The sequence below is a fragment of the Thalia democratica genome, chromosome 2 (genome assembly GCF_965202585.1).
Source record: "Thalia democratica chromosome 2, ktThaDemo2.hap1.1, whole genome shotgun sequence".
Classification (NCBI taxonomy): Eukaryota; Metazoa; Chordata; class Thaliacea; order Salpida; family Salpidae; genus Thalia; species Thalia democratica.
Window position 1 is genome coordinate 66,415,217 of NC_139166.1, and position 23,522 is coordinate 66,438,738.

At 23.8% G+C, this 23,522-nt stretch overlaps 1 protein-coding gene across 2 annotated transcripts; it reads right to left on the bottom strand.

The window, feature by feature from the left end:
* Nucleotides 1-551: 551 nt before the first annotated feature.
* On the bottom strand, nt 552-21,903 carry LOC145830030 (sodium/hydrogen exchanger 8-like). 2 transcript variants are annotated; one of them, XM_082937924.1, is made up of 17 exons: nt 21,705-21,903; nt 21,174-21,364; nt 19,406-19,486; nt 19,106-19,164; nt 18,392-18,475; nt 17,727-17,863; nt 11,656-11,799; nt 11,269-11,409; nt 8,883-8,986; nt 8,450-8,566; nt 8,052-8,134; nt 7,318-7,429; nt 5,791-5,936; nt 5,278-5,355; nt 2,230-2,351; nt 1,826-1,916; nt 552-1,106 (listed from the first exon to the last, which is right to left on the bottom strand). In XM_082937924.1, the coding sequence occupies exons 1-17, from the start codon at nt 21,830-21,832 to the stop codon at nt 984-986; spliced, it is 1,941 nt and encodes a 646-aa protein (XP_082794050.1). In that variant the 5' UTR covers nt 21,833-21,903; the 3' UTR covers nt 552-983. The 2 variants fall into 2 exon arrangements, with proteins under 2 accessions (XP_082794050.1, XP_082794051.1); XM_082937925.1 differs by lacking the exon at nt 5,278-5,355 and having other exon boundaries at nt 554-1,106.
* Between the last annotated feature and the right edge of the window lie 1,619 nt (nt 21,904-23,522).

Genomic DNA, 23,522 nt, shown 5'->3' on the forward strand with positions numbered 1-23,522 from the left:
GTTTTAACTTGTTTATACATTTATTTTTATACGTACGCTTAGTTTATTGACTAAAAAAGTAAATAAAAGTATTTTAAAACTACGTACCTTAAAACAGGTACAAAAAGAATATTTTTGATAAAAATGGCTGATAAAAAACAAAGCATTCCACTAAAAAAATACAGAAATATTAACGATATGTTAGTACTGGAAAAAATTAATAATAAAATAAAAATACATTAAGATTAAAAAGCAATAAAAAGTTTACACACTAGTTTAAATACTAAGCAATTGAAATAAAATAATTTGGCAACATATATATTAAAGCAGTATTTATATATAAAAACGGTCTTAATTCTCAGACACTTGAATATAAAAAGAAAAAACTTTAGTACTTTAATTGAAAAACTTTTTTTTTTACATTTTAAGTAGATATCATATAATAATAATAAAAATAAGTTTCGTTTACAACTTAAAAAAACTTTCACAAAAAAAAAATAATGCTTTAACTTTATAAATAAATATAATTCAAATTATAAAAATATCGTTTATAAGTTAAATGCTTGTAAAGTTTCTAAAATCCATATAGAAAACAGTAAAGATTGCAAAAAGTAAATGAAAGAGTAAATAAAATAATTTTAAAATACGTATGTTTAACTTGTCAGGTTAGTTACACAAGTTTTATTAATAATTTTTAAACTGTATACTTAACTTATAATTGTAGCAAGCTTTTTTTTGGTTTATTTTATAAATATACTAGATTTTCGATTAAGTAAAGCTTTACATAAAAAATAAAATTTTGCATATAAAATTAAAAATCAATTTGACTAAACACAATGTATAAATTAGTTCTTGTTAAAATTTTCAATAACTTTTTCTATCACTTTAAACTCGAACGCATTTAAATATCTTAAATAAGTTTTTCAGCTTTTCGCATAAGAGAAAACAACAGAATGTGGAAAACAACAACAAAACATTGTGACGTCATCTCAAGCATTGTGACATCACACGTCGATTTCGTCGTCATCGGCTGAGTCGACGTCGGATTCCGGCGAGGGTCTGCTTCTCACTTCCTCATACCATTTGTTTGTAAGACGTTGCATTTCACTTCTATTCAGAATAAGTTCCTGTGAAGAATGATGAATTTATTGTTATTACTTATATATAGTTTGTTTGTAAGGCGTTGCATTTCGCTACGATTCAGAATAAGTTCCTGTGAAGAATGATGAATTTATTGTTATTACTTATATATAGTTTGTTTGTAAGGCGTTGCATTTCGCTACGATTCAGAATAAGTTCCTGTGAAGAATGATGAATTTATTGTTATTACTTATATATAGTTTGTTTGTAAGGCGTTGCATTTCGCTACGGTTCAGAATAAGTTCCTGTGAAGAAGTGATTGATTTTAATATTACTTATGTATAATTTGTTTGTAAGACGTTGCATTTCACTTCTATATAGAATAAGTTCCTGTGAAGTTATAGAAATAAAAACTACTGGAACCAATTTTCGTGTAATTTAAATAGGAAACATCTTGGTATCTACGTGCATTGGTAATCTAATGTTTTGTACTTAGATTTGTGTGTTTTTTGGCCAGTCTCATCACATGCTTAAGGTTTAAAATCAGTTACGAAGTTTTAATTACAATTTTAATTGTTTTATTGATTGTTTGTTTCTTTAAAGCTGTGTCAATGAGAAACTTATGACTAAGAACTTTATGTTGTTTTAAAATTTTATTATTATTTTCTTTCAAAAAATATTGCATCTTGCTTTCAATTACTTTAAATTATTTTTATTATATTAATGACATGATAAATCTATTTAAAAATATTTTTGGAAAACTAACTCTTTTTGTGATCCTTCTAGTAAAGAAGGGGACTAGATACTTGGCATCGAAGTAAGCAAACCCTTTCAAATGCAGATTGTTCCTTAAGTACCTGTTTTATCAAGTAAGTTGATATTTTTGTAGTTTTGTATGTTAGCGAACGCTTCAAAATTAAAGTTGTTCAATAGAGAAAAAAATAATTAAGTTAAAAACATTAAACTTCGAATAACTATTAACATACTGCTACACAATTTTGTGTTTTTGAAAAACAAAAACTCGATTAATGAAGAGTTTTCAAATAACAATTTGAGTCCAACTTATTATTAAACTTAAAAAAAACATTTCTTCAACTAGATTTTATTTTATTAAAATTTTAACATTTCTATAAACTATTTCTAGTGTTTATTCTAAAAATCAAAACAAACTTTTCCTCATATTCTTCCTCAGTTAATTCACTGATGTGGTCGCTTTCAACACACTGGCCCATTTCTTCTGTTTTGCTCAATGTCACTCTTGTATATGTACGTTTGTCGTCAACTTGTAAGAACTGTTTGAATTTAAATTTAAATAATTAATCTTTCTTTGGATTTACTTAATTTAAAAGTTATTTCAAAAACATGTTTCCTGAAAAGTGTGAAGGTATGTAAAAAGTAAACTTGTTTTATACTTCAGAACGTTAGTGAAAACATTATTATTGTTAAACTTGTTTTTTAGTTAAAATACAACATATTGTTGGTATTATATTGATATAATATCTATTACCTAAATAAAATAAGTAAAGTGCTATATTTTATGGATAACTGGTTGTTAAAAAAATTAATGGACAAAAATTTAAAGACTCCTAAATTTTACTTAAAAAAATAGTATATATATAATTAATTGAAAATTTAGACTTTATAAATTAACTCACTTACTTTATAAAGCAACTTTTATGGTAATTTTGTAACCAGTGTTTAAGTTTTTAAGTGACAAATTCATTATAAAAATGAATATAAAGTTATTTTGATTTTGTAAAAAAGCATCTAAATGTATAACTATTTTTTTAGTTTTAAAAACTAGAACTAGATTAAAAGTCTTAGACATGCTAGATTAATTAAAAGATCATATTAACAATAAATATTTCTTTTCACATAACACTCAAGTTTTGCTCTATAAGCTTGTTTCTAAGTACTTCTATTATCTAAGGGATTTTTAATTCTAACTAGTTGTAAACAATACTTAAAATGATTAAGATAGAACATGTTTGTTAAGACCTTACTTTTGTATGAAAAATACCTTTGTCTAATGATTAATCGTACAATAGCCTTTTAATAAAACATTTATTCAGAGAGTACCAGTTTACATATTTTAAAACATTTTTGTTACTTAAGTCGTTTTATGGTTGATAAATTTTCAACAATAGAATATCACTAGATAATACAATTCAAAAATTTTTGTATGAAACGAACTTTATATATGTTCTATTTAATTTATTAAAATGCGTTCACTTTCTGTCAAATTTATGGAAAATGCACCATGGTTTTTTACATTGAAACCTTTTCATGTTGATAAGTATTAACTTTTATAGCATAAAATTGTGAAAAAATTGTTTAAATCAAAAATATATGAGAAGTAGTTATGTTCAATAAATAATACTTGATTTAGCACAGCTATTTAATTTTTACCCCTTTTTGCAAAGATTGTGTAAATAACTTTAAACTTATTTAAATTTTATTACATAAGGCTTCTATTTGATCTTAAAGTTACTCGTTGTAAACTTTTATTGATATATGATAAATAATTTAAAAAGTATTTTTAAATCATATTGTTTATTTATACTAGCAAGACTTAAAAGAATATATGTAAAAGGTATGCTAAAATTTTTATGCTCTACAACAGAGGTTTATCTGTACAACTCAAACGCATTAGAATCTACAAATAATAAAGTTTTAACAAAATACTTGATAAAAATGTCAAGACTAGTTATACATTTAAAAATGACTGTTTGACTTTTTAAATGTTTAATAAGAAATTAAGCTTCAAACCATATATAAACTCAGTTATAATTAAAGCAAATTTAACTATTATAAGTATTTAGTGTTAAATTAATAAACAATATGTTTATAAACTAACTAGAAAGACATCATTTCAAAGTTCAATTTTTCGAAATAATTTGAAGTTTTGTAAATAAACAAGATGTTGTTGACTATTATGGTTAAAAATTAATAATTAACAGCTAAATTAAACATGTAAATAGCACCACGTATATACTTTTTAAGTAAAGTTTAAGTCTTTCATAAAAAACTTTATATTTATTAGTATAAAGTGTTATATAGGTAATTAATACTATATAACGTAAGTGTGACTTTTTATTGGTTATTTTTTTGGGATAACTTAAAACAAACTGTAAATTGAATAATTCATATTTACTTTATTAGGTTATTCTTAAAAACAAAGCAAGTACTTTTTGACAACAACTTTTGTTATATTTGAGTCATAAATATAATTTACAAGTTTAATAGATCTAACAATAATATTGCTATTTAAGTAATAAAAATGCTGACAAAAATCAAACTTTATCAACCTTTTTTATTAATAAAGCTTAACAGGTAGTTAATAAAGAATACATTCAAAATACTATAAGGTATATATGCAGACTATTTACTTAAATAAAATATTTAAAATAACACTATGTTAACAGTAATAACATATTTGAATAACAGCTCTCTTTGGTAAATATTTTTGTACTAACTTGAAAAATATCTGAGGATGAGCTAAAAACAAAATAGTAACACAAAACATAACTACAAATGAGTTGTTTTTGAATGTAGTTTTAATTTTGCAAACTAAAACTCATCAAAAAATATAGTTTGCTGATTAGAATTAATCTAGTTATAATTGTTGGCAAAAACATAAAGTTGTTGGATTTATAAAAAAAGCTTTTACAATAACTATTTTCAAACGCTTTTACAAATTGTAAGATCTATAAATAATGATAAAACAAATCACTTTTTGACATCTTTCTATTTTATTGCAAAAAAAAACTACATTCCATAAAGAACTAATTAGTTTTAGGTTATTACCTAGACGAAAACATAACTTATGCCTAACTATATTTAAACTAAATGTTTCAATTAAACCTACCGTATTTATCATAAAGTACAATATTATGATTTTACTCATGTAGAAGATAGAATATTTAAAAACATTTACTTTCTTAATTAAAAACTTTTTAAATACCTCAACCAAAAACTTAATCCTGTATCTTTAAAGTAAAATTTTATAATCTAAACCAAAATAATGCTCTTACAGATGACAGTTTACTTTTTAAATCAAAAGTTTATATTAAAATTTAAAAAAAAACTTTTATTAACAATTACAGTCCCAGCTTGATGCTCTAACTAAAGCCTTGATGACAAGTTTAAGCAAGATTTGTTTTAAGATTACTTTGAATCAAGTAATCTACCTACACCATTGAGCTAAATTATACAAACTTGCAAATCAGAGTCGCTCCAGTCGCATTTGTTTAGTTCCGTTTTACTCAAACTGTACTTTCTTGTTATTGCGAAGCACTATATTTTTGACTATGTGTATAAACTATAATTTTTGTTATCGTTTTCAATTGTGTGCAAGTTTTAAAAAAATGTGTTTGTTTTAAATATAAGATTTATAAATGACTCTATACAATTTCTAGTCTAAATACCATAACAAAGCAGCTATATTTAAAAATATCTTTAAGCAAAAACTCTGTATTAAAAGGTCAGAAAAAAAGAACAGATCTATAATTTAACACTGATATTGATATAGAAACAAATCAAGTTAAACGTCCAACTACAATTATATTCAAAAAAGTTTACTATAACAAAAATCTTGGAGGAATAGTATAATTTTATACTGGTTTAAATTGCCATTAAAACAAACAAACTGTTTTATGCTTCTATAACGCTTAACAAAATATGAATTCAGCATAGCAACAGATAATACCACCCTAGCAACAATCGATTTACCTTGACAACGGGGAACGTTGCGCCACCCAGCACCAGTATCGTGAACATGACGATGATCAGTGACGTAGTTATTATGACGTTTCGCTTGTCGGGAGAATCTAACTCGAGATGGAGTGACAGTACGTAACAAATGGCTCCACGCAGTCCTGAAATTAAAGTTTAATTATTTTCAAAATAAAAAAGTAAATACCAATGTCTTGCAGTTCAGAGGTGTTAAATTAAAGCTATTTTACTTATTAATTATTTTTTTTAGTTTAATATAATTTTTTCGTATATTTAAACACTCATGAGGTATGTTATAAATCAACTATTTACAAACTTATGAGTAATCACTCTATAGAAAGTTTTGTTTATTTCCTGAATTGCCCAACACTATGCTATTTACATTAATTCTATTTAAGTCATTAAGCAAAATATCAAAAGTGAAATAGAAAAAATTATTCAAAAATTTAATATCTAGTTGTAAAAAAAGTAAAACTATTGAACAAAAAATTATTTCACTTTGATATTAGTTATTTATCTTGGTAGTTACTTTGATTTTTACGTTCAATTTTTAACTGATATTGTATATCAATTATGTTTGAATATATATTATAGAACCTTTAGTTAGGTTATTTTTGTATGTGTATGTAAAGTTATATGTGTAGTACTTGTTTAATAAGCTATGAATAATAGTTTTATTAAACAGTATCTAAAATTGCAAATTTATTTTCTTTATTAATTAATTGCATCATAATGTTTATTTGTTTAACTTCATTTCATTTTTTGTCTAATATGATTAAGAGAAACTATTTATCTATTAACCTTGGGTTTATTATCGCTAAAACTTGACAAATTTTTTTCATTCATATTAAAACTGTTCAAAAAAACAATTGCACTTACTCAGTTAATTTTAATTTTCTATTTAAAACAAGTTTATTAACTATATCTGGCAATTAAACAGTTACTCTACTTATTTAATATATCAAAAATTTTTTAAGTACTGAGATATTTTTGAGGTAAAAAAGTCAAAAAAAAAGTAAGTTTGACTGTAATTTAATAATTTTTTCTAATAAATCGTTCTTTTTTTTGTATAGTTTTATACTAAAGTTATAGGCAGATAACTAAAGCTTTTAAAATAAATGTATAAAGTTAGAACATTTTTAATAAAAAGAAAATAATTAAAACAAATAATATTAAAAGTTGCTTTACAAAGAGGTTTTAAATCAGCAAGTAAGACCATCATTTACCACAAACCGAATAGTTTATAAAAAATGTTATTAATGAAACACTTTTATCAAACATAGTTCTACTTTTTACTACCATTGTTAAGCTTTAACATTAATAAAATTTGGTTTCATTTTAAATGATTATCACTAAAGCTACATACTAAATGTAATCTTTTTGTCTGTTTCAAACAACTTAACAATCATTAGCGCAAAAACTGCACAAGCTTACATTATAAACAACTTAACATAATACAAACCAATTAATTTTCTATCCATTATTATCACCACTTCATACTTTTAACTGTTAATAAAAACTAACCACTGAACCACATGATGAATTGCATTCTCTTGGTTATTTTCGTTTCTCTGAAATGGTTGAGTAGCCACGATAGCGGGTAAATGTTAAGCCCCCTGCCTATAAGGAGCAATATCTGTCGATAAATTAAATAAGTTAGAATAATTTTATTTGTCAAACATAAAAAGTATAAGTAATACAACTTCCTCATTTTAGTAATAATAAATTTAAAATTAAAAAATCAAAGGTTAATAGCAAACAGTTTTCGAAACTTAATTAGTTTAAAAGTATTTTATATATTTAGAACAGTTAAATTGCAAAATCTGTTAACTATAAGTTTTGTAAGTTTTTATTTCTCTTTTTAAGTTATAATAATTTATTTGTAAAGTATTAAACAAGTTCCTATTTGACTACCAATTTTTTTAATTTTTCAGATAGATATCTATTGACATATTAATCTTTGCTTTCAACTTTAATGTTTTATTAAGTTAAACAACATTACATATCTAAAAAAATAAAACTTGAAATTATAACTTCCTTAGAAATAAAATTCTTAAGTTTTAAGCTTTCTGCTTAGAAATGTGAACTAACATACTGATCATTCAAATGTAAAATTATTTAAATTATTCTTTAATGTTATATTCTTAAAATGTTTAGAAGAACAAATTTTCTTGTTAGAACACTCGCGTTTTTGAAGTTCAAACTTTTACGTCAAGACTAAAATATTTTAAGCCCAGTAATAAATAAATTAAACTCACAATGCTCCATATAACGAAAGCAGGTTGGAAATTGTGTTCGAAACTGAATATTGCCATTCCGAGGTAGGCGAATACGCTTGTTTCTATTAAAAAGTAAAAACAATTTCATTTCTATTCAAATATTAAAACAATTAAAAGCACTTGTTTCTGTTTAAATTTATATATATGCTTGTTTCTGGTAAAAAGTAAAAATAAAATACATGTTTGTATCTATCAAATATTAAACTACATTGGAACACATTACCGTAATTCATACTATAATTTTTTTTATGAAAATTACTATTAGAGTTGTTTTATTTCATTTTGTTCTTTTTTGCAAGACTATTTTTTCAACGTTTTTAGATTCAAATAACCAAAGAAAGTTTTATGCCACTATTTTGAGTAAAGTGAATACAAACCAGTCATGAAGGCAAGAGCACGCAACGTCTGCTGCATGTTTATTTGTGTCACCAGAGACAAATTGCTGTGGGTGTAGTGTGACATCACAATTGCTGCAAGTAATATCGCCATGATACCTGTTGAATTGTCACTGTGTTGAAATTTCGTTAATCCAAAAAATTTGGTTTGTAAAATATGTTGTTAATATATCAGACAAGTCCCAAATTAAAAATTTCCAGTGAAACCAAAAGGTATATAAATCACCACAAGTACTAACAAACAATATTCAATAATAGCTAACTACAATTAAAATAATTACTAACAAACAAACAGAGAAAAAGATAAACTTAATAAAACCGACAACTAGCCACAGAATTATTTCAAATGATCTAGCTAAGCTAAAATATAAATAAACTATTAAAATAACTTAAAAATAAATGATAAAAAACTGACCACTCAATTTGAATGTTTCCGCAAACCCATATGGAATGTAGGCGAATATGAACATCATTCCTAGTTCCAGTGAAGGGGTTTTTCTCAAATCCACGTGTTTAGTGATGTGTGAAGGAGTTAAGGAGAAATAATTCAGATTTGTGATCAATTATTGTGTAAAAGTTTTGGGTCAAATAAATAAATTAAAGCATCAGCTAACTTATAAACAATACTAGTCTTATATACTTTAAAGAAAATGTATATATATATATATATATATATATATAAATAAGTAGTTTCGATATTCATACACACAATAGTTTATTATCAATTTGTGTAAAGATTATTTTAGATAGTTAAATAGAGGTTTTATTTTAAACCAACTTATGCTCTATATAATACTGTATCATATATAATAAATGTTCAAAAAGGGACACATAATTAAATTACTAATGACATATGTTTAGAAGGTTAGAATAAGTTATGTAACTACTTGAGAATAAATAACTGATACTTATATTATAAAGTTATTTTAAATATCACAAATTTACTAATATGATATATTTGTTTTATATAGTTCACAAATTAATTTTGACAGAGTTAAGACACATTTGAAGTACACTAGGCATGCTTTCATTTTATTACTTACATCATTAATGAGTTAAAGGAATTTTATTATTGTTACAGAGCCATTTAGATAGTATATGATGGGGACTTTTTATATTATCTATAAGATTATTTATGACTTCGAAAAAAGATAAAAAAACTGGCTTTTTTTAACACAAAAAAGTTATAAAAAGTTTCAGTTTAAATTTTCTTGTATGATGAAATATCGATTTTATTACGTTTATCTACGTAACCTGCCACTTAAAAAGCGGATAGAAATTTTTGTAAACTGCTTAAACACAACATAAACACTCACTTAAGAAGCTTGAGTTTATCAAAACTATCATAAATATTTATTTTATCGTTAGAGTGTTTATGGAATGAAGCAGTTTTCTCAAAATCTTAGTGTAAACATGATATAATATGTCTCACTTCAATATTTCGACTTTTTTAGAAAACATTTAAGTTTTAAAATTAATAAAAAGAGATGTAATAAAACATTTTTCCAATTAATCAACTATCACTTTTACTTTATAATAAAATATTTTTAGTAACTTACTTAACTGTAAATTAAACATACAGGGATATGTAAATAATTTCTTTAAACATTCATTAAAAAACTTTCAAGCATAATAAAAAAAGAAACTTTAGTTTTACTTTTTGAAAACTGTAAACCAGTCAGTACATAGTGCATTATTCAAGTTACTTTTTCAAACTAATTATTTAAAAGAGAAAAAATCAGAATTGAAAAGATTTTTCATACAAATCAAGGTAGTATTCAGTTTTAATGGTTATCCAAGTGCAGTTGCTTGTTTAATTTAAAATGTGTATAGTAATCTTTTGTTCACAAATGACCCATTAGTTAAGCACCACTTAAAATTATTTGTAATTACATAAATTCCTACTTTCCGCTTATAAAAATTTTTAAACTCAACAAGTAGCTTAATTTCAGTAAATGACATTTTTTAATTGGTTATCAATTATTTATTTTTAACTTTACACCATTTATGTCCTTAATTAATTTAGCACACCATAATATTACAATTTTCTTATGCTAAAATTATAATTTTCTCAACCAGGAATATAATTGATCATGATAAAAGAAACTAGTAATATTTAAGTATTATATTTTAATAATTCTAACCGATTTTAGTTGTAAAATAATTACTTGTAGTTTTTATTGTAAAACATAGTTGTTACACATACTATTCTTTATATATTTATATCCTACTTATAATTTTATTTTATAAAAATGTAATAACCAAAAGGATATAGATCATCTATACTATTTACATATTTATAGTATGTACTATTCAATAAATAAGTGTATATATAGTTATTTGTCTTAACTAAAAGGTTGCTCAATTTACTAAAATGTAAAAAGCTTATTTTTATAAAGATGTGCAAATAAAATATTTTGTTTACCACCAGGTTTCGGTGGCAAAAAAATTACGACTTTTAAAAGTATAATAAAACAGAAAACTGCTTTTAACATTAAACAAAATATTTAATTTGCACATGTTTATTTAAATGAGTGTTTACTCACAAACAATTTACTGCTCACTAATTTTGTGGGTTCAACAAATATTTTTGTTACATATACTATTTAAACTGTTAATGTATTTATACAAAATAATTCAAAAAGATATGGAGCATATATGATGATTACATACTTACAATATGTACTATTCAATAAATAAGTGTATAATTTGTTGCTCACTAATTTTGCGAAGTTTAAAATTTTTTTTACTAATATTATTTAAACTGTTAATATATTTTTATATAAAAAATTCAAAAGGATATGAGAGCGCTGAATAGGCCGATCATGACTCCGAGCACGGAGGATCCGATCATCATCTTGAGGAAGGATCCCACCGCTTGCCAGAATATCGTTGAATTGTCAGTGCTCGAGTGGTTGTGATCAGCGAGGCCCTGGAACGTGCTGTGAGAAATGTTTTATGTTAGGGGATTTTTTTTTATTCATTAAAATCTTGTTTGTGTGTTTTAGTTCTTTATGTTTGTATCTTTTAATTTAGTATGATTTAAAACAAATAAAAACTATACATAGAGTCAAGTGTCATAAGTATAAAAAAATAATCAACAGTTCAACAACAGAAACAGAACCAGCACCGTTCAGTTTATAAGAATAAAAGTAGAATAATTTAAAAGAGTTGCAAATTGAACATACCTTGTAAGCACGATGGAAACAGCATCGTTGAGTATACTTTCACCAAATACCAACATGTTAAGTGTGGGATCGACTTTCAACGCTTTGAATATGGCGATTGTGGCTACCGGGTCCACAGCTGACACTAGCGACCCGTATGCGAAACTGTTGAATTAATTAGTATTTGTACATACCTTTTTATTTAATATCTATCTTCATTATTAGTAAGTTCAAGCTCTTGAGCCAAAAAACTTTGAGACTACAGATTTGTATGCAAAGCTTGAAAAATTTTAGTTAGGTACTAGACTTTTTAATTGATATAAATTTGATAACTATCAATTATCATTGATTTCAAGCTAGCGATCAACAGCTGACACAAGTGACCCGTATGCAAAACTGAAAAGTTTAAGTTAAACTAAATATATAGTTAAACAAAAAAACACGTATACGTTGTAATACTTAATTAAAACTCATTTAGTGACTCGTATGCAAAACTAAAAAAGTTAATTTGTAGTTAATGCAACTATTGGTGATAATTAGCAATTATTTACCTAGTTATTAGCTTTTAGCCAATGCCTGATACTAGTGACCCTATTTACACAAATATAAATTTTAAGCTACTAGGTCCACAGCTGATACTTGTGACCCTATTTACACAAATATTAATTTTAAGCTACTAGGTCCACAGCTGATACTAGTAACCCGTATGCAAAACTGAAAATTTTAAAATTTAACTAATTAAATAACTATACAAAAACATGTATATTGCCTTACATCGTAATAGTTAAATAAATCAAACAAAAACGTTTTAGATATTCGTATACAAAACTAGAAAAAGCTAATTTAATATCTAATGCAAGTAGTTTTGTTAATTAGTAATTACTTTCGCAATTATTAACTTTTAGCCACCAGGCCAACGCCTGATACTAGTGATCCATATGCAAAATTGTAAATTAATTTAATATTGGTACATATTTTTATTTAATATTTAGTTCTTGGTAAATAAATTTAAGGTAACGGGTCAACAACTGTGATACTAAGGGTACGTATGCAAAACTCATGAGATGAAATTGAACATAAATAAATAGATAAATAAACAGTTCAATGTGTACGTATACAGGCTTATATACTGTAATGATTACTAAGATCAAAAAAAAAATCTGAATAACTTAATTAGATAAATATCAGTATGAATAGAACAACAGTATGTTTTTTAATTCTACATAAATATGTGTAATAAGTACAACTTACTGAAATTTTTTTTTAATATAATAGTTTCTCAACATTTAAAAACTATAATAGTTGAAAAATTTTGAACTCAAAGGTGCTAATTATATACAATTTAGCAAAAATACTAAAGGTTTTTATCATTTTTATACATAATTTCAAAATTTGAATTATACGTTTTAAAACATTTCATTTTCTTAATAATTTTTAGTGGATTGTAGTATAAAACTGATTTATTAACTCTTATGTTCATTTTATTTTATAAACTCTTGAGTTGTTTCTAGTATAAAAAGGTATACAACTAAACCAAATAGTTTTTAAACTATTTATAAACTTACTTAAGAGAAAAATACTTACAAAAAAGAATGCTTCAAATTTACTTTCAAGTAATTTTGTACAAATATATCTTAGCAGATAAATAAATTTGGTATAAAACTTTTTTTTTACCTATTTTTTTCTGAAATAAATCAAATCATCAAACAGTTTAGAATTTACTTACTAAAAAGTTAGTATGAAACTTTTGAAAAGTTAAACTATTAAATATAATAAAAACAAGTTTGCCTAAACTCAAACGTTATATGACAAATTAGAGGAAATTAAGTTTGACCTAAAAACAAAAATCACTAAATATGTACAGTACATTATAAATCATTAAACAAACCTTTAATTTTTAATTCAGTCAATACAGTGACTTTATAGGACTGTTTTATCAACTTAAAAAAAAATTGTGCATTTTTACATATTGAGCAGACATTTTTATGAAAATCAATTAAAATCATAAGCTAATAATTCCATTCAAGTTGAATAAACACTCGAATGCAGATTAAAATAAATTTAATATTTACTCAGTTGTTCTCAACAGCACTCGAGATGACATTCGTCAAAATACTTGTTCAATAAACTCAATACCGTAATATTGTTCAAAACAAAACAAAAAAGAGAAAAGCTTTTTGAGTTTTTAAAGGTTAGAAAATATTAATATAGCTTATTATTTTGAAAATTATTTAATATTTGAGTTAGGTATGTGTTATGATTTTTATTTGATTAATATTTGTCTAACAACAATTTGTTAAGAGAAAATAAAAATTAAAATTAATACTTAGTACGTATAAAAGAATTTAAGAAAACATAATTCCAAATAACGCATTTGGAATTACTACAAGTTTTTCTTCTTGAAATTTATTAACTTAAACTTAACAATCACTGAAAATTTTTATAAAGCAAAAGTAATTACAAACTATTAATAACTAATTAATATTTGATTTGTAAAAAAAAATAGTCTTAAGATCAATTATCAAATTTTAGAAAAACATTTAAAATTGAACAAGCATGTGCTACAACATAAATTTAAATTCTAAATGTTAAGGTTTTTTTTACCTCTATATATACATACAAATAGCGTGAGACAAAGTATAAACAGAAGTATTTTAAATTTGTTTCAAAATTAGACTTTTTTAGTTTTAAGTATATTAGAAATTAAAAACGTTGTAAACTAAATCTGTTTATTGAAAATGTATAAAAAATTGTAAAAATAAAACTATAAGTTCAATGCCGAACTTTACGCAGAGAAAAAAATACATTTGCATTTATTGCAGAAAACAGTTTTTGCAACAAAAAATGCTTTCATAACGACTAGAAAAACTTTTAAAACATTTCTTTTGTAAGAAAGTTACATAAGATAAGACTTAATTGTGTAATACTTTTGTTGATACAAGCAAAAAACAACTAAAAAATTCTCTCAAAATTATAAAGTATTTACTCTAGTTAAGATGAAAAAAAAAACTTATTACCATGAACCTTATCTGAAATAAAAGTTATTAAAATTTGCAATTGTTAGTTTTAAATTTAATTCTTGTAGTTGATTATATCCTTTAAAGAAATAAGTTTTATTTAAGGTTTGTTTCAATGAATAAAATTCTTAAAATCTTAAATGTTGAAATTAAAAAGCTTTTTTTTTTGCTTTCTTACAGTACATCAATAATTAATATTTTAAATGTTTTTTTTTTGTAACACATTAACAAAGTTTACACTTTAAGAAAACTCAAAATTAAAATTACAATCAGATAAGTTCCTTGGTTTCTAAACTTTAAAAGACTAAAATTTACAAGTTATACATAACACTGTACGATTAAAAACTAGAAATACTAGTTTTTAATACAAGTGATAAAAAGTTGTATGGCTACATTGCATGAATGCATTACAAGTCATTTTAATTGCTTGTAATACTGCTGCACTTACACTTTATTTGCAGTCAATTTAAATCTTATATTACGGGATTGAAAATTACAAACAAAAAATTCTTTAACTTATTAAAGACTATAAACGTGTTAAAAAACAGCAGCTTAGAACTATTCCTTTAAATGTAAACATTTTTGGTTTGAGTAAAAAAATGTTTATCCGATTTAAGACATTACACAACACTGTAAAAGGATTAAACATGTTTCAAACAAAATTCACTGATATTGTATTCAAATACTTATAAGCTTTTGTAAACCAATGTACACAACACAAAAGTTAGAAAAATATTAAGTTTTATAATTAACCAAAGTTATTAAAAATGTGTCGTATTATCAAATTTTTTTTGTTAACTTTAATTTACACTAAAAATTTTATACTCAAAGTTATTTAAGAAATGTATTAAATTATATAAAAAGTAGTTTTCCTACAAGTTGTGAAATTTTTTTTAGCTCAACGTAAAAAAAAATAATTTCAAGCAATAGAACAATTGAAATAACTGAATATTAATTATCTAAACATTTAGCTGTAATCTAAACTAAATCAATATTACAAACAACAAAAGATACTAATTATAAAAACAAAGAAATTACATAATCAGTACTTGCAAGGTTAGCTTTGTTGAAAATACAATAAAAATTACGATATAAAATAAACAATCTGATTTAATTGTGTTAAAATATTTATTGTGCTAAAGTTTTTAGAATTTATAGTAAAAACATGACAAAACTAAATGTTATCATATAAAAACAAATGTATTATAGTTTACAGGGCTAACTTTAGCTATTAGGTTGTTTAATCATTAAAGTATATTCACAGTTAAGATAGCTAAAAAAACCTTGAAAACTTATTTTTATATAAATTTGTAAAGATGAAACTTAAATGAGCATGCAAATTTAAAAATTTAGGTAAAACAATTTAACTTTTTAGTCAGTTGTATATGATATAGTATTCTTATAAAAAGAGCTTATAAGTTTATAATATAATTTTTCTAACAAAATTTCCTTAACGTTAAATAAAGCTAATCTCTTAAAAATAAATGTTGCCGTTTTTTAATCAACTTATTTAATATTAAAGTATTGTTTAGACTTTAGATGAAAGATATCATAAACAATTTGCAAAAATAATGTCATGTATTTTAGTAAATAAAATCAAGCTTTGCAGTTATATATAACAATAAATATTGACTCATATGATAGTCTAGTATATGTGCAAAAATTGTTAACAGATAACTTGGTAAAAAACTGATTTATAATAATGAATTATCTACATCCTACTTATAAGAGTATTAAGATACTTTAAGTTATAACTATTGTTGATTTTTATTTTTGCTTAAGATAATTGCTTTGAAATTTCACATAAAAACACTGTGAAAAACTAATTTTTAAAAAGTAGTTTCAACACAACAAAAAAAATTAACATTTTGTTTAGCTTTATTACTAAAAAAAACAATATCACAACCTTTTTTTAATTGCATACAACTGTAAATATCTTAATACTTTGAAAAAAACTTTTTCTTGTTTATCATGAATTGTATAAAGCTAAATAAGTATTACAGTAATATTTTACTAAAACACTACTAAATATCTATTTATACCACTACTTCTTTATAGATTGTAATAGCCATGAATTTCAAACTATTTAAAAAGATTTGTTGTTTATATTATTGATACAACCTATTACTTAAATATTAATTATTATTATTTTTGTAACCAAATAATTTTCAAAACTTTAAATTTTTAAAGAATTTGATTTGGAAGCTCTTTTGATCTTTTTTGAAATGTAAGTTGATATGATAATAAATTTATTTTTTTACTTCTTTTTAACACTAACTTTAATACTAGTAAAAAATATTTTGAATATTTTAATACTGTTGAATTGAATAAAACATTTAGTTCATAACAAAAAACTTTCAATAAGACTTTTTTAATTTACAAACAAATATTTCTTGTGCTTATAAAATAAAAATATTTTTCTAATGCATATACATTTATAGTGTATATTTAGAATACTCATTTAGAATGTGTATTGAAAAATACATATTTGTTACATACATGTTGATATTAGTAACCACAATAATTTCAACACACACTTTTCAGTTAGAATGAGGTTTAATTATTTATAACAACAAGTCAGTACATTACATAAGTTTAAAATACTTTTGAAAGCAACTTTTTAACAACATGTGTATCTTTTTTTTTCTGGTAAAAACAGACACTATTTAATTTAAGTTCCAAATTTTAATGTTTTACCATCAAACTATCTTTAGGGACAATGATAAGTTAAAACAGATAAGAACTCATACAAGTACACAAAATTTTATACAGTACATAAAATATTATTATGAAGCGTACACATATTTATAATAAACAAACCTAAAACATGAACAATAAACAATAGTTATAAGTTTATGAATATAAAACTAGACTGAGTCAGAATTTTTTTTCTTAGATATTTACATATCAATTCAAAAAAACCTTTCAGTCAAGGTGAGATTGTAAGCGATTTCAGCCAGTTAGTTTGAAGTATAAATAAATATATATATATATATTGAGTAAAATTGAGTAAGAACTGTATAAGAACTTTTCAAGATCTTTTTTCATATTTTTACATATTCAGTTCAAACAAACCTTTCAGTCAACGTGAGGTTGTACGCGATTCCGGCCACCCCCATTAGGTAAATCCCCCCACCCACGATCATCGCTGATATGAAAGTGCCAATCACTGCAAACACCAGAATGGAACCGAAATTTTGAAAGAAGTTTCCCTGGGGTGAGAATACATGTTTGTTACCAATTTCATTATAAGTTGAAAACACTTTTTTTTATACGCTAAACAAAACTGTATTTAAACTGCTAGCCAATACGTTTATTTCAAAAATAAATTTTAATTTACCTTTTATCTTAGTCAAAATAAAACTTTGAAATATATTTTTATTTGATAAAATCTATCTTAAATTTATTTAAATTTCCTCTTTTAGCACGCATCTTGAATTACATGTTTAGAAGTACTATATTATAAGTAATGATTTTAAAGTAAGAAAAAATATTGTACAGTTTAAAAGCTATATTTTTTAAATAAATAGAAGCTAAACTTTTTTTATTTAAACTAATAGTTTTGAAATATTTATAAAACGTCAAGAATTTATTTTAAAACTTTTTTTAGAAGCAATTATCAGATTGTTTTTAAAAATAACTATATACAAAGGCTAAAAAACCTATCAGTGAAATAGGGTATGTTATTAAACATCTTTTTTTATCAAGTACAAAACAAATATTTTAATTGAAATAACCACCTTATGTAAAGAATATCCAGCTTCGAATATGATAGGTGGCAAAATCATGAGGAAAAAATTCTGAGGAGACAAAATTTCTGCTTCCTGTTAATAAATTATAATTTTAAATTTATTAAACATTATTCATAAATTTCTTTGAATCAATTAAAGCATGTTAGAATAATAAAATACTTGCTTATATTAATAATTTGTGAAGAAGTGTTTTTTTTCATGGAAAAAATGGAAACTGATATTACATTGAAAAAAAGAATGAAGTTTTTTTAGTTTGTGTTAAGGCTACAAGTTTTAAAATTAAAACAAATATGTCTAGAATTAGCAAAACTATTAAGGAAAATTTTAGTTTTAATTTAGTGTAATTTTTTATTAAAATAATTTTTGTACTATATTAAGATTAAGACATTATTTAAAACAGTTTTAAGATTTGATGGATATGTTTAGCAAAACTTTTTTTATTGTATGACCAAAACTAATTTAATACTTATATTTCAACAAACAAAAAAATAACAACGAGCTTTTATTGTCATAATATTTATAGTAAGCAGTTTGAAACTCATTAAGATGACTAATGAATGGAAAGTGACAAACTTTAAAAACAATTAGCTTTGCTTACTACATATATTGCTGTTGAAATAAAAAGAGTATTAGGAAATTTACATCTAAAAATAAAAACTATCAGCTAATTTTTTAAAATCTACTTCAATAAATTTTTATTACCTGAAAATCATTTAGGCCAGCGTTTTTCATTATTTTAATGGCACCTCCTATGATCATTCCTGTTTGTTATATAAGTATATGCTAAATAAAAACTCAGTTTTGTGAAACTTATTATATGTTTTTTATTAAAAAAACAACTTAAAACTTTTACTGTTTGATTTTTTTAAAACAGCGTTTTGAATATTTTAAATACTTAGTAAAAACAGTCCAAAAAAAACAATGAAAGTAGTAGCAATAGTTTGAAAACATTTACAAATACATGTTATTGATTTTTTTTTCCATATATTTAAAAAAACAAACCAAGGAAAACCACAGCAATGGACTCGGGTAGAACGTGGAAATTGCACTTTATCAGCCAATGTGTAAGTAGAATGCACATTCCTGTTAATAATTTATAAAACTTGTAAATATTTAATTGTTTTAAAGTTAAAAATCTGTAAGTTTAGATTGCCTAAGTAAGTATTTTTATTTCTTAGAATTATATTACTTTAAGTATACATTACTTGTGTTTTTCAAAAATTAACCTATAATACAAAAGTTAACCTACAGTTAACCTAAAAGTTAAGTTAATATTTGATTGTTTTAAAGTAAAAAATATGCAACTTCAAATTGCCTAAGTAAGCAATTTTATTTGTCAGACCTATACTATTTCAGTTATACATTACTTATATTTTTCAGACGTTATTCCAAAACTTATTTATACTCTTTTTGTACATTTACTAGCTAACATACATTTTTGTAGCTTGTATAGTTTTGTATTGTGTTCACTAATATCAAAACCTGCTTTAACTAAACTAAAAGATTTATTAAACACTAAAAATTTTAAAACAAAATTAAGAAAGTGATAAATTTAGATACAAAAAATAGTTTAAACATGAATAAATACACAAAATTATATAAAAATAGTTAAATTTTTTAGCACTATTCAAAACGTTTTACACCATTAAAAACAAACTTTACAAAACACAATTAATGTAAATGACTATTTACTTACTAAATAAGTTTTTTTTTTAAATATATTGACCCTAGTAGGCACAATTTTGGTACAAGGTGCAACTAATCAAAGATCAGTAATTCAAATCGAAAAAATTAATTGATAATAAAAAGCAGTAATTGTAAATATAACTTATATGTAAATAATTTTAAGTTTCTGTATGTATAGGGAAATATTCAAATACAAATTAACAAACGAAAACTAAAATTTAGAACATATTGTTCTAATTGATGTGCTTAATACATTTCTACTTCATATATTTTTCTAGCATGTTTACAAATTCTTAATGAAGCATTATAAACATATTTTAAATTTTAGTACATTCAAAGTAGTACTAAGGAAGAGTAAAATTAGTCAATTACTTTAATAGTAATACTTCTCTATATTTGTAAGCTTAATTAAAGTTATCAAATGAAAATGAAGAAAAACAATTTTAAGAGTTGTTAAGTTTGTCATCATCATTTTTGTAATTATTCTTTTAGATATTCTATTAACAAAACAGTCAATAAACAAATATGTCATACTTTAAAAAATATTTACCTAGCTTTTTACAACTTTATAAAAAACCAAAACAGTTTTAACAGAATTACAAACAGTTCACATTTAAAGATTTTTAACTGTTTTTACAAATTTTTTAGTTTTTAGATATATTGAAGTGCCAATTACTTTATTCATTTGCGAGACATAGATAATCTTGTATATTGAACAAAAAATAACAATTGGTCATTCAAATAGAAAACTCAAAAAGAGCTAACACATACAAGATTAATAATATTTTGGAGCTTTGATATTTTGAAATGCCAGATTTACTTCAAGTGTTTTATGTTAAAAACTTTGTTCAGAAGAAAAATTTTAATTCTATGAATACACAAACTTTTTGTTCAAAATAGACTTAAACACCTTTTATAACATTCAACCAATCTAACAAACACTAACATAATGACATTTGGGATACTGTGATAAAGTTATTCAAATATATTTGAATAAAGATACAAAACAACCAACCTAGCACATACAATATGAACGATATTTTAGTAAATGAATAAAATAACAATAGAAATAAAAACAACCAACCTAGCACATACAAAATGAACGATATTTTAGTGCTGTCGTTTTGTTGCTGCACTTCTGCCTTGTGGCCAGTTTGTATCTTCTCCAGTGTGTCCTGCACTACCGGTTGCTGCACTGTTGTCGCTTCAACTGTGGTTGTCTCCTTCACTTCAGTCGTGTTTGTTGCGTTGATCGGTTTTGTTATTTCCAGTTGCCTTTTTGTTTATATATTAATAAAACATTTTTTTGCTTTTGTCAAATTTTTAGGTTTTATTACATCTGAAAGCCTACAGAAACATAGAAAGTTTTTAAAAGAGTTATCATTTAGTACTTTTTATCATTAAAGCCACATCTAGAAACTAACTAATTGAATCTTATTGTAAACATAATAAGCAAAAAAAGCAGATTAATGTATTAAATATTTTCATAAAGTTTTAAAACATAATTCATTTCACAAAAATTTTTGAAAAAAAGGTTTTATTGTTAGCTAGTCTAAAGCCTATAAAATACAGAAGTGTACATTAAATGTCTAGATTAATTTAAATAACAAGTTACTTTTGTGGTGCACTTTTATCAGGAGCAGGTATCACAAGACTCTTTGCTTTCTCCTCAACAAGAGCTGGTTTTTGGCTGTTGACTGACAAACATATCAGCAGCAGTACGCAACCTACTTTAATTATCATTCTTCCTAAGCAATTACTTAAACTTCTATTGTTTCAAATTGTCTTTTATTTGTAAGTTGAAAATTAAGAACTATAGCTGTAATAAAACATTGTTGTTTAAAAATGAAAAAATTTCAAGCATGAAAGTACAAGCAAAAACATTTTTCTTAGTAGTTTACACACTTAATTTAATATAGACTTAGTTATATGTCTATAGATACAGAGTATATAAACTGTATATACTTATCAAAAAAAACTTATAGTAAATATAAATACATATATGCCTTATTGTGAAAAAATATTTTATCTTCTAGTTCTTTTAATTAACTACTTCAACCAAAATAGTTTTTCCAGCTCTGTTTATTTCTATCAATATCTTTATAACTTTGCTATTTTTTTCTAACTTCTCAGTTGTTAAAATTATGTTACTATATAATAATAACTGAAAGCTATACTTGATTAAGTCATATTAAAACTATTTTGCATATAAAAGCAATTTTAACCACAAATCACAGAATAAAACTTTTTTTTATTTTTTATTTAACATTTAAACACAAATAATTTAACAAAAAGACTATTTTAATATCATGATTGACTGCATGTAATGAAATTGTTTATATGTTTTTGAAAACTTTTATCATCTTTTAATTTATGTTTGAAATTTACTGTTTAAGTTATTAAGTCTAACTTAACAAAATGCACCAAAAACTTAAACTTAAACAAAAAGTTAAAATTAATCTTAAAAACCAAACATCAAATTTTCATGACACATCATTGAAAATGTAGTCTTTGAAATATCTTGCTTAACAATTAAAATTCTCTATAAAGTTTATTTTTTAATATAGTGGCTAAATTATATAGTAATCTATTCTACTAAGTAAAACAAACTAATGAGCCCTGAACTTTCATTGTTTGTATATTAAGTTGGATAATGAGTGTTTAAATTTTAATTCAATACCAATTTATACATTATAAATAAAACTTTATTTTAGTTTCAAACCAGAGTAAAGCTAATTAGCAACTTTTATTTTTATCTTGGTGTACAATAAAATAATTAGTTCTGTAAAAAATGTTTATAGTCTTAGAAACACACATAAAAGCAAAAATAAAAGTTTATTGAGAATCATATAAATTAATGTAACTTATATATATATTAACTCATAAAAACTTAAAACAGCTTATGTATGTTAAAATATGCTTACAACTAAACATTTCTTTAAAAAACTGCTTGGAATTAAACAATTAGGAAGAATCACCTATATACAAACAACACCTTATACAAGGGGTCAGCAGCCCACGGTCTAAAAGGACTAATGAGGCCTTCAAAGTCAAAATACGTAGACCATGAGGTGCTTTTCAGATAACATTTTAAAACAGAATGAAAAGTTTTTGTGTTAAAAAAAGGTCACAACTAGGATCTTAATTTAATGATTACTTACTAATATTGCTCTACTGTTGGTTATTTTATCAAAACCTTGGTTTAAAATAGTATTTTTACCTGATAACAACAAATATTTTGCAATAAATGCGCTTGTGGAAGACTTTTTTGAACAGTGCAGCCTGAAAGCACATTTATCTAGAAAAATTTGCCAGAACTTATATAAGGCTCCCAACCTCTGCCTTATACACTTTTTAATATACACTTTTTATTATTATTACAATGCAGTCCCTGTTTAAAATAGAGCCTAAATTTTGACAAAGTTACTGCACA